Raw genomic sequence first — 12,559 nt, forward strand, 5'->3', positions numbered from 1 at the left:
CTTTTACATTACTCTGTTAGCCAAAATTGTGTTAACAACAGAAAATATGGTGTTGTGCATTTTCAAAGCTTCTCAACTACCTATCTTTTCAGTACAAATTTCACAGAGTTTAAATTTACACATACATGGAGGCTTTAAATGATCATTGAAATGCAGTCCTAATTTTAATGTTTTATCTTCTTAACTATGAAGTGATGAATAAATCTGGAAAAACCAAATGATGCTCATAGTTAAGGAGCAACTTCTGGTAGCCTAGTGAAATAAGGTAGATTCCTCAAATTGTGGAATGGAAGGAGTCCTCATATTCTGTAGACCCTCACTTGAAATTTATGCACATAAGCATAAGTACATCCACATGTGCTATATGTAATTTTTGCTATATTTCTTCCATATCAGTGTCATTATTCGGAAAAATATTTAAATGTGAGTTGGTTCTGACTAAGCAATATTTTAAGAAATCAATTAAACTCAGTTTTAAAAACTTGTATCCACATAGGAGGAAGAAGAACCTCTGCCTACCAAGAAATGGCCAACCGTGGATGCTTCTTATTATGGTGGTCGAGGGGTTGGAGGAATTAAAAGAATGGAGGTTGGTATCTTAAAAAAAAATTAGAAGCTGCTAATCTAGAATATGTATTTTTAGAACTATCAAGCCATGGAAACTGTACTTTTCACAACTCAGTATCCTAATATCATCCATTTTTACTTAACACTAGGTCTTTTTTGGACAATTTTTTTCTATGGAATAATCCTAGCCATTTCAGAACTATTCAAGAAGAACTGACTTCATTAGTCAAAGAACTACATTGATAAGATGTCTGAATTCTAAAGGGCAAAGCAAAATTAGGGTTTTTTTTTAGTATTTTGGAAAAAATTACTACGGAGAACATCAACTTTGAAGAAGCCAGCTACTTAAAGTTGCAACAATGCTTGTCTTTGAAAAGATCCAATAGTTACGTACTATTTGAGGAGAAAAATATTAAAATATTCAATATCATGGATAAGACCCTATCACAAATGTAGAGGAAATACATTTAAGGCTTTTTTTTTTTTTTACAGGTTTTGGTTACCACTTATGAATAATCAAAATTAATATTAAATATCATTTATAGACTTAAATTTTTAGACTGGCAAAACATGTGGACTATAATTGAACTTAAATATTATATCTTGAAGATGAAATGAGGTCTTCTTACCACCACAGAAATATTTTTCAAAGTGATGGATTAATTAATAATAAGCAAGCACTGTCAGCACTGAGCCCTTAACAACAGCATAGATAGGCCAACATCCCTCCCGGAGGAGAAATTGGAGGAATTTTCTCATGATATGGTGACTTTATTATTAAACACAGACCCTGGCATTTCTTTCTTATTAGTTATTCTTTAATTTTATTTCTTGATAAGAAAGAGTTTTTATGTGTTTTGCAATCTTTGCACATCTCCTACTGTCATATCTGCTTTGTCCCATTACTGCCAGCAAAAATCAATAAGCTGGGCTTCCCTGGTGGCACAGTGGTTGAGAATCTGCCTGCCAATGCAGGGCACATGGGTTCGAGCCCTGGTCTGGGAAGATCCCACATGCCGCGGAGCAAATGGGCCCGTGAGCCACAGCTACTGAGCCTGCACGTCTGGAGCCTGTGCTCCGCAACAAGAGGCCACGACAGTGAGAGGCCCGCGCACCGTGATGAAGAGTGGCCCCCGCTTGCCGCAACTAGAGAAGGCCCTCGCACAGAAACGAAGACCCAACACACCCAAAAATAAATAAATAAATTAATTAATTTAAAAAAATCAATAAGCTAATTAACAACCTCACAACTGTTGCAATTTTCTTTTCTTTCTTTTTTTTTTTTTTTAATTTTTTTATTGTGCCATGTGGCATGCAGGATCTTAGTTCCCCGGCGCCAGGGATCAAACCCGTGTCCCCTGCAGTGGAAGCGTGGAGTCTTAACCACTGGACCACCAGGGAAGTCCCACAATTTTCTCTTTTTATATATTTCAATAAAATTCAGATTCCCGAGGAGAATTTCCCATTTTCAGCATAAATTTCAGTACTCTTCAAAAGAAGCCCAGACTTACTTAAATGACTGTCATTACTAAAGTGGTTAAGTCATCTGATAGTGATTCTCATTTTCTTGACCACATTAGATCTTAAAATAATGCACATTTTCCTAAGAGCTTGCCACTTTATTGCTGAAATATCTTCTGAGACAGGTACCTCATTGCCAATAAGCCATGGAAAAGGCAGGTGCTCGAACTTACTACATTTGTCTTTTGGAGAAAATATTGCTTCTGTGTTTGCAGGTGGGTAATTGGGAATATCAAGCAGTACAAGAGAACATGGCGAGGCTAGCTCTTGTTGCTTGACATGGAAGGAAGGTCATTTTCCTTTCATTTGCCTTTGTTGTGTCATTCTAGGACTGGAGAGGTTAGGGAGAGTGTGGATTGGATGTCCCTACGTATATAAAAATACAATTGTAAATAAAATCGTTACATGTGAATATCCAGATATAATCTGTTATAGCTTATTTTTAGTTTATTTAGTCTCGTTCCAAAATGTGTGTATAAAAAGATGTATGCAAGGGGAAAAGGGTTTGACAGGAAATAGCACAACATGTTAGTAGCATTCTCTGAATGGAGTGATTTTCAATTTGTGTTATATATTTCCCTGTTTGTTCCCAACTTATTTGACAGTGAGCATGTACTAATTTATATTCAGAATAATAAACTTAATTCCATTTTGAAATCCACACATATAAAATACCACATGACAATGAGATTCAGATATATTAGTTCTTGCTAAAAACACGAGGAATTGTGGCAGATTTTTGTTACTCCAATATTCCATGTTCCAAAGATTAAGATCTCTTTCTACAGAAAAGAAAAGTTTATGCATGAGCTACTGAATGGGTTCTGAGTTAAAAGGCATATTATTGGAATATGGTCAAGAAAGCCAAGGGCCCATGAACATTCTTGAGTAACTCACATTTCACATTTTAAGAGTTATTGACTCTTTTACTTAAAATATAAAATTTAATTTAATTCAAATTTAATTGAAATTTATTTATTTGTGTTTTAGTTATTGACGCTTAATTAATGTGAAATTATATTGCCCTAGCTTTTTAGCTGAAGAAAATTTATGAGAAGGACTCACCCACTTTTAATAAATCAGAGTCCATTTTAGCCATGGATAATTTTGGCTACATTTTATGTAGTACTCCATCAATGAAATGGAAATGGGAATGAGAATGAAGAAAAAAATGAGAAAGTAAATGTGGGCTTCACAAAGGGGAAACACGATACGTAAAAATACACAATAAAAAATAAACTGAGGGACTTCCCTGGCGGTACAGTGGTTAAGATTTCATGCTTCCACTATAAGGGGCACAGGTTCAATCCCTGGTCAGGGAACTAGGATCCCATATGCCACACAGTGAGGCCAAAAAAAACAAAGAAAAAATAAACTAGGAATTAAGTGCCTTTAGACTTTTTCAAACATCAACTAATTTAAACTTGGAGAGGAAAAATAGAAAACATAACTTGCTTTAAAACCGTGCCTGGGCTTCCCTGGTGGCGCAGTGGTTGAGAATCTGCCTGCCAGTGCAGGGGACATGGGTTCGAGCCCTGGTCTGGGAAGATCCCACATGCCGCGGAGCAACTAGGTCCGTGAGCCACAACTACTGAGCCTGCGCGTCTGGAGCTTGTGCTCCGCAACAAGAGAGGCCGCGATAGTGAGAGGCCCGCGCACCGCGATGAAGAGGGGCCCCCACTTGCCGCAACTAGAGAAAGCCCTTGCACAGAAACGAAGACCCAACACAGCCAAAAATAAATAAATAAAAAATAAAAATAAAGGAATTCCTTAAAAAAAAAAAAAAATCCTATTAAAAAAAAAAAAAAAAAACCGTGCCTATTCAAACCTGAAAAGTATTTTCCTTAAAAAAAATTCCCCAGTTTAAACTGTGGAAAGTGAAAGGAATTATAGAAATTATGAGCACATCTGAACTAAAGAATAAATCTTCATAACTCAATGTTATTTTAAGCCAGTATAGGGATTTTACCTAGAAATTTTTTCTTCCTCCTAGATATTTAAACACTATCATAATCGCAGTTTGCAGAAAGCTGGAACTGAGCTGATGTTAATAACAGCTCTTAGCACAACTGATCCACAATACCTAATGGCTTCAAATGTGTGTTTCTGCCAGTTCCGCCTGAAACTGTTTTTGTTTCTTTTCTCAGTTCTGAAATTGCTCCTTTATGATACAACCTCCAAATATGCTGTGGAAATTATGGAATTTCATTGTTTATCATGAAAGCCAAGCAGAATTGGAAGAATTTAGCTATCAAGCTTGCACTTTTTTTTAAATAGTAAAAAGTCAGATATATTAATTCTGTTAAAACTGCCTTTAGCAATCTATTCTTGTTATTCTTTTATCCTTTTTGACTATCTCAATGTGGTCAAACTAAAATATTAAAATTTATACATATAAGTGTGTATATATATTTAATTGCTTTTAAGCGTTTTAGGAAAACTCTATATAAGGTGTTTCCTAGTTTGAGTGAGAATTGATTGTTGTATTGTCTGTGGTGATGGTGATAATAATGTTAAAACAGCTACTTCATGAACTAACACTAATGGATTTATTTAATGCATTTCCTTTAGACCTTAGCAACTATGTATCGCACGTTTAGAAATGCGATGTTGGGTCAGAACTCTAATTCAACTGTCTTCGTGTTCTTTATCTGAGAATGGTACAACGATACTTGGAGGAAGAATATGAGTACCATTACCTCTAGGATATCAACTGTGAAGCCTGGGCTAGTTAAAATCTAAGTTAAAAATCTATCATTTCTGAATGGATCTAAATTTTACCTACTTATATTTCTACTCTGAATTACTTCTCTCTGTTATGATACTCATATATTTATTTGACTATGTATCTTCATTTGTTTTTTGTTTTTTCCCTTAAAATTGAGACTTTACAACTGCAGGAGATGTGTCCTGGTTTTAAAGTTTTTTAGTTCAATTTAGATATATCTAAAGATTTTTAAAGTTTTAGTTTATCTAGGTGAAGACACTGTGATTTGAAAGAGAAGGTCATTTCTCTGGAAGGAAAGCCAACTATCTCGTTCTAAATGTTTAATGGTGTTTAAAACAAGTTTAACGACCTCATAAAAAACATTCTAGTACCACTGATAACACTGAAAGATACAGATACATTTTAATGACCCAACAGAGTCCACTTGAAATTGAAAACCTACTCTAAAATTGTAGTAAAAAAAGGTAAAAACATCTAAGTAAGCCTTATCAAAAAGCTATGAATAGATCTTTCTATGAACAGTAATCATCTGTATTCCTACCCACTAATTCAGGTCATTAAAATGCTTTTAAAAAGCATTTAATCATTTTTTTTTTTTTGTAGAAATTATTCAACTCTGGTGAGCCACTGTGTGCCCTGGACAGGCCTTCCTGTTTCTTTTTAGAGCTTCACTTATCTTTGTCTTCTTTGGTAATGTCCTTGGTTTTTAGACTTCTCTACTGTTCCTGGTTGGACAAAGCCTTTCTCCAGGGGCCACCACTTCTTCACATGCCCACACATGAAAAAATTTGGCTAAAATTTAGCCAATTTTCATTGAAAAATAAAGAAAACATCATTTGACCTTCTTGTTTTCAATGTCTAGGTTTTTCAGAGAAAGGAATCCTCCCAAATTTGTGGAATTCCCTGGTGTCCCTGAATTTTTCTCTTCAAAGCAGAGTCTTTTCAGATTTGTCTTCCTCAATGAAAAATTGATATGTCAAATAACCATACTCATATGAGCAGAGGAAGTAAAGACTGAGAGCTACTTTACAAAGTTGAGCTTTACAAAGTTGAGAAAAAATATATAATTATTTTACTTCCAAAGGCTAAATTTTAAATCATACTTTTTGCCTTAGTCAAACTTGATGGAAAGTTTGGAAGGAAAAATTAACTCCTTTGTATAAAATATATTTGTAAAATTCAAACCTATTTGAAACTTACTGCCCCCTTCAGACTACATATGTTCAAATCCCTGTCCTGCTGTTTACTAGCTGTGTGGCTTTGGGCTCATCACTTAACCTCTCTGTGTCTCAGTTTCCTCATCTGGAAGCAAAAACATAGTATCTATCTCATTGCATTTTTGTATGGATTAAATGCAGCTTGGCACATAATATCATTCAATAAATGCTAATTATCATCATCATTACCATCTATTTCACCCAGTGTCATCAGTATATATGGGTATGTGTTTAGCTAGAAGGAGAACATACCTAATTAGAGAATAGAGTTACACACTGTCATGCATTTCGTACGTAAAACACAAATTAACTCCTTATTTGAAACAATGGAGAAATGGCTGCATCAGATTTAATAGATGCCAGATTTTTATAAAGGATCTTTATTTCTAGGATCTTAATATTAAATACATGAGTGGTGAGAAACCTATTAAATCTCAGAAGAGTAGGAATTTGGAGCTAGGATACCTACTCATCTTTGGACTCTGAAGTGGTGAATCAAAGAACCAACTAAACGAGAGCCTGTTCCTCTAGGCCACTATATGTCTGATATCAGTATTTCCCCTTGTTTTAAAGGTTCGTTGGGGTGATAAAGGATCTACGGAGGAAGGTGCAAGGCTAGAGAAAGCCAAAAATGCTGTGGTGACCATTCCTGAAGAACCAGAGGAGCCCCTTAGGCCCAGACCACCTCGACCCAAACCCACACTCCAGCCTCCTCAGACAAAGTGGTACACGCCAATTAAGGTGACTGTTCAAACTTTGTGGGATTTAATGGCAACTTCCTAGAGAAAGTGTAATCCTTTTAGTCTCCCTGCCCGCCGCCCCCAACCATCCGCAGGAGAACCAAGGTATATCAAATAACAGACATTCAGTTTACCTTATAACAACTGAATATTTCTCAGTAACAAGAAACTCCATTTTTGTTATTTATTTATTCATTAAATTTATGAAAGAAATGAGAGGAGAAAATAAGGCTTTACCTTCTTCATTTTAGCTCCTTTATTTAACAAGCAGAGGCCGAGTACCTTCCGCAGGGATTTACAGATCATGTTTCCCTTTAGGGTCGGCTGGATGCACTCTGGGCTTTGTTGCGGAGGCAGTATGACCGGGTGTCCTTGATGCGACCTCAGGAAGGAGATGAGGTTTGTATGTGGGGATGTGTTAGGAAAATAGTGACCGCTCAGGTGTGTATAAGGAAGGGAGGGAAATAATAATCAAAAAGAACCTAAAGTCCTCATTACAGCTGAAGAAGGAATTATTATTGTCTCATGCAAATTCCTATTACGTAGGGTGCTTAATAAATGATTATCTATTGTTAGGATATGTCTTCAAGCCACAGTTTAACACGAGGCCCTTTTCAAGTAACATAAAAATTAAGGTCCACTGTACACATACTTTAATAAGCACACTCAATGCTTCAGCCTTTGACTTGGACGACATCACGTTCTGTTCTGAGGTTTTACCCAGCGGGGAGGACAGAGTGGGGATTAGTAAGGCTTCCTAACATTTACTAGCATTGAGGCCTGGGGTACATGCCTCAGATCCTCTGTTGCTTTAGGTATAAATAAGAATTTTCCTGCCTTCAAAGTTGATTTAATCTAATTTCTTGAAAATGTGAAAGTGCTTTGCAAGTTATAAAGCGTTATGGACATCTGCAATGGTGAGATACACACACACACTTATGTATAAAAATACATACATAAATACATACACACATATATGTGTATGCATTTTCCCTATCAAGGAAGCCTTTTTTAAAAAAAATATTTATTTACTTAGTTAGTTGCGCCAGGTCTTAGGTGCGGCCCACAGGCTCCTTAGTTGAGGCACATGGGCTCCTCAGTTGTGGCATGCGAACTCTTAGTTGCGGCATGCGTGTGGGATCTAGTTCCCTGGCCAGGATTGAACCTGGGCCCCCTGCATTGAGAGCACAGAGTCTTAACCACTGCGCCACCAGGGAAGTCCCAAGGAAGCCTTTTGAGGCTTTTTTATTTTTGGAAATTTGGCTAGAATTACTCCAGCTTTATAATTTCTTTACTATATAAGCACTATTTCCTGTTGTATCGATATAAGAAAAATAGTTCAAAACCTTTTCATATGTAACAATGAGCAGGTTTGGTTCAGAGACACAATACTGTTAGTAATAATAACAGAATCTTTTCATTGTGTGTCAACGTGATCATCATTCTGTTTTAACAAGTGCATGAACTTCATTCATTTCAGCTTCAGAGGACATTAGGTTATTCAGGTCTGATGGGCTTTTTTTTTAAAGGATGAAAAAATTGATGAGATTAATATTTATTTTTCAGTGCCAAGCTATATTTAGTGTTATATGATTCCAACTAGGTGTTTAAAATACCAAAACATCTAAATTTTTAGATCTTACTTCTATGAGATGGAGGTAGTTTTATAAACATCTGAGTTCAGCCATTTGGAGAAGCAACTTAAGAAAATATTCCTGGAATATTCCCAACAGATCATTTACCCTTTGCTTGGACCATAAGTAGAGAGAACCAGGTGGTTTATGAAGCAGCCTCTTTCATTACCAAACCACTGTGGTTAATAGAAAGTTCCTATATTTAATGAAATTTGTGCCTCTGTTTAAATTAATGCATGATCTGGAGTTCTGCTTCTGGAACAACATATAACAACACTATTCTTCAATATTCTAGACTTTTACTTTACAGGTTTTTAAATTGTTTTCATGTATTATCTTAGTTTTCTGTCCCCCAAGTTAGACATTAGCTCATTTGTTCAATAAGTTTCATCCTTTTGAGTGTTGGGTATAGTACTAGCACTAAAGATGTATTAGCAAAAACAGAGAGTGGTTCCAGGACTCTTGTCAGTACTTTCTGTATTCTTTTAACTCTCATGATTAAAATTTAGTTTTTGGCCTTTTTTCACTCGTACTAATTTTGACTTAATTCAATCATTTTTGCATTATAAATATGCACAAGTAATGGCATTAGGTGATACTGGGGAGTGGGTACAAACTATAACCTTTGCCCTTAAGAAACCTAAAATTTGTTTGGGAAACAAGATACATACAAAAATAAAATTTATTCCAGAATGTGATCTGGGCCATTTATAGGCAGGTGTCAGGTACTCTTGAGTGTATAGAGGAAGAGAGATTAACTGTTCCTGGAGGAATTTGGGAATGCTTCTTCAAAAATACAGGCCTTCTATCTTTGAAAATGAGTAGGGTTTCATCAGGTGAAGTTAGGTGGAATGGGTATTTCCACAGATGAAGCATCATGAACAAAATCTCTGAGGCAGCCAAGAACACTGGTTTGTGGATTACAAGATAGTCTGGGGCAAACATGACCTTCAAAGTCCAGGGGAAGAGAAATTTTTGACAATACTCTGTGATAAGTGTCTTTTGGTGTCCATTTGATCAATCTTGTTGTTGTGATTTACACTTTGTGTCCTGTTTAATTAATCTTTCCCTACTCTGATGTCATAAAGATGTTCTTTTGTATTGTCTTCAGAAAGTTTTAAAAAATTTTACCTTTAGTCCATCTGGAATTTATCTTTGTAAATAAGGTAAAGCAAGGTACTAATTTTATTATTTTCTTGTGTGTGTTAATAGTAAGCTGTCCCAGGACCATTTTATTTATTTATTTATTTATTTTTCCATGTGTTTGTGTTTTTTACATTTTTTTTCCCTGTAATTGATTTCTAATCTCATAGTGTTGTGGTCGGAAAAGATGCTTGATATGATTTCAATTTTCTTGAATTTACTGAGGCTTGATTTGTGACCCAAGATGTGATCTATCCTGTAGAATGTTCCATGCACACTTGAGAAGAAAGTGTAATCTGCTGTTTTTGGATGGAATGTCCTATAAATATCAATTAAATCGATCTGGTCTATTGTGTCATTTAAAGCTTGTGTTTCCTTATTAATTTTCTGTTTGGATGATCTGTCCATTGGTGTAAGTGAGGTGTTAAAGTCCCCCACTATTATTGTGTTACTGTCGATTTCCTTTTTTAGAGTTGTTAGCAGTTGTCTTATGTATTGAGGTGCTCCTATGTTGGGTGCATATAGATTTATAATTGTTATATCTTCTTCTTGGATTGATCCCTTTATCATTACGTAGTGTCCTTCCTTGTCTCTTGTAACATTCTTTATTTTAAAGTCTATTTTATCTGATATGAGTATTGCTACTCTAGCTTTCTTTTGATTTCCATTTGCATGGAGTATCTTTTTCCATCCCCTCACTTTCAGTCTGTATGTGTCCCTAGGTCAGAAGTGGGTCTCTTGTAGACAGCACATATATGGGTCTTGTTTTTGTATCCATTCAGCGAGCCTGTGTCTTTTGGTTGGAGCATTTAATTCATTCACATTTAAGGTAATTATTGATATGTATGTTCCTATTACCATTTTCTTAAGTTTTTTGAGTTTGTTTTTGTAGGTCCTTTTCTTCTCTTGTGTTTCCCATTTAGAGAAGTTCCTTTAGCATTTGTTGTAGAGCTGGTTTGGTGGTGCTGAATTCTCTTAGCTTTTGCTTGTCTGTAAAGCTTTTGATTTCTCTGTCGAATCTGAATGAGATCCTTGCTGGGTAGAGTAATCTTGGTTGTAGGTTCTTCCCTTTCATCACTTTAAGTATATCATGCCACTCCCTTTTGGCTTGTAGAGTTTCTGCTGAGAAATCAGCTGTTAACTTTATGGGAGTTCCTTTGTATGTTATTTGTCGTTTTTCCCTTGCTGCTTTCAATAATTTCTCTTTGTCTTTAATTTTTGCCAATTTGATTACAATGTGTCTCAGCATGTTTCTCCTTGGGTTTATCCTGCCTGGGCCTCTCTGCACTTCCTGGACTTGGGTGGCTATTTCCTTTCCCATGTTAGGGAAGTTTTCGACTATAATCTCTTCAAATATTTTATCGGGTCCTTTCTCTCTCTCTTCTCCTTCTGGGACCCCTGTAATGTGAATGTCGTTGCGTTTAATGTTGTCCCAGAAGTCTCTTAGGCTGTCTTCATTTCTTTTCATTCTTTTTTTCTTTATTCTGTTCTGCAGCAGTGAATTCCACTATTCTGTCTTCCAGGTCACTTATCCATTCTTCTGCCTCAGTTATTCTGCTATTGATTCCTTCTAATGTATTTTTCATTTCAGTTATTGTATTGTTCATCTCTGTTTGTTTGTTCTTTAATTCTTCTAGATCTTTGTTAAACATTTCTTGCATCTTCTCGATCTTTGCCTCCATTCTTTTTCCGAGGTCCTGGATCATCTTTACTATCATTATTCTGAATTCTTTTTCTGGAAGATTGCCTATCTCCATTTCATTTAGTTGTTTTTCTGAGGTTTTATCTTGTTCCTTTATCTGGTACATAGCCCTCTGCCTTTTCATCTTGTCTATCTTTCTGTGAATGTGGTTTTTGTTCCACAGGCTGCAGGATTGTAGTTCTTCTTGCTTCTGCTGTCTGCCCTCTGGTGGATGAGGCTATCTCCCAGGACCATTTATTAAAGGTTCTTTTTAAAGAAAAGAAAAAGAAAAGATACTCTGGAAGTTGGGGATTAAAACCAGAATGGAAAGGAATAAACGATATTGATATCGATATTGGGAATAGACGATAAGAAATCTTTCAGTTTGGATAAATTGATATATTTGTGCTTTTGAATGATGCATTGTACTCATTCTTTTATTCATTCAACAAATATTTATCTAGTGTCTAACATGTACCAAGCACTTTGTTAGATACCAAGTAAATCTAACATTCTTCTTAAATTATAGTGCTAGAATATTCTACATGTTGCCCCAGCAGGTTAAGTCATCATTCATTTTTCCATGATTGAAGAGTAATGCTTCCTTTATTTTGACCAAAATTTCCTTTGTTTTTTAGTAATTTGGTCACACTTCTGTCTAATAAAATCCTAAAGCCTTTTATTCTAATTCTTGGGGTTAAATTGTTTCAGAATTCTGAATTTTTCAGATTTTAGGAATCTGATACAGTCCATATATCATATTTCATGTAAAGCATCATCTCCTCAGCTCATTATTGAGACATTCTGCTACAGAAATATTAATTGCTACAAGTGGATAAATATAGACCATAAATACTCTCAAGTTAGTTAAGGTTAGGTTTTGGTGACAAACTTAACACAAAACTTTCAGTTTTCAAAGATTTTGTATTTCAAAAATATAGACAAAAGATAGTAAACTTTTATTGTGTTATTAACTAAAATTCCAATTTTTTCACTCTTCACCTATAGATGTGATTTATGATTTTTTAATTTGTTTTTATTTAAATGCAGGACTTTAAGCTTAGTAAATACCAATTGTTAGTGCAATTAATTGATTTGCTTTTCCGTCAAATATATGATTCTATATGTGCCTGACACAGTCTGACTTAATCTTTTTTCATAGTACCTATTCTTGATGGCTTTGCTGCTTCCAGAATTTTTGTCACTTAGTTCAAGCCACTGTTCAGACCTCAGTGGGGTACTCCATGAGAGCCTTGCCCACAGGTTGACACTCCACACAGTTAATTGACATGAATACGGTAAAGCTAGGAGCCCACCAATAGTATAAA

The 12,559-nt window shown here is 35.5% G+C and overlaps 1 protein-coding gene across 1 annotated transcript in view; it reads left to right on the forward strand.

Annotated features, from left to right (window-relative positions):
- Positions 1 to 12,559, forward strand: part of ANTXR2 (ANTXR cell adhesion molecule 2) — a 161,081-nt gene that overhangs the window by 91,598 nt on the left and 56,924 nt on the right. Inside the window, exons 14-16 of the mRNA XM_059922783.1 lie at positions 497 to 589; positions 6,607 to 6,774; positions 7,092 to 7,172. Coding sequence (XP_059778766.1) covers positions 497 to 589; positions 6,607 to 6,774; positions 7,092 to 7,172 — 342 coding nt within the window. The remainder of the gene's footprint in view (positions 1 to 496; positions 590 to 6,606; positions 6,775 to 7,091; positions 7,173 to 12,559) is intronic.

The sequence above is a fragment of the Balaenoptera ricei genome, chromosome 5, assembly GCF_028023285.1.
Source record: "Balaenoptera ricei isolate mBalRic1 chromosome 5, mBalRic1.hap2, whole genome shotgun sequence".
NCBI classification, from domain to species: domain Eukaryota; kingdom Metazoa; phylum Chordata; class Mammalia; order Artiodactyla; family Balaenopteridae; genus Balaenoptera; species Balaenoptera ricei.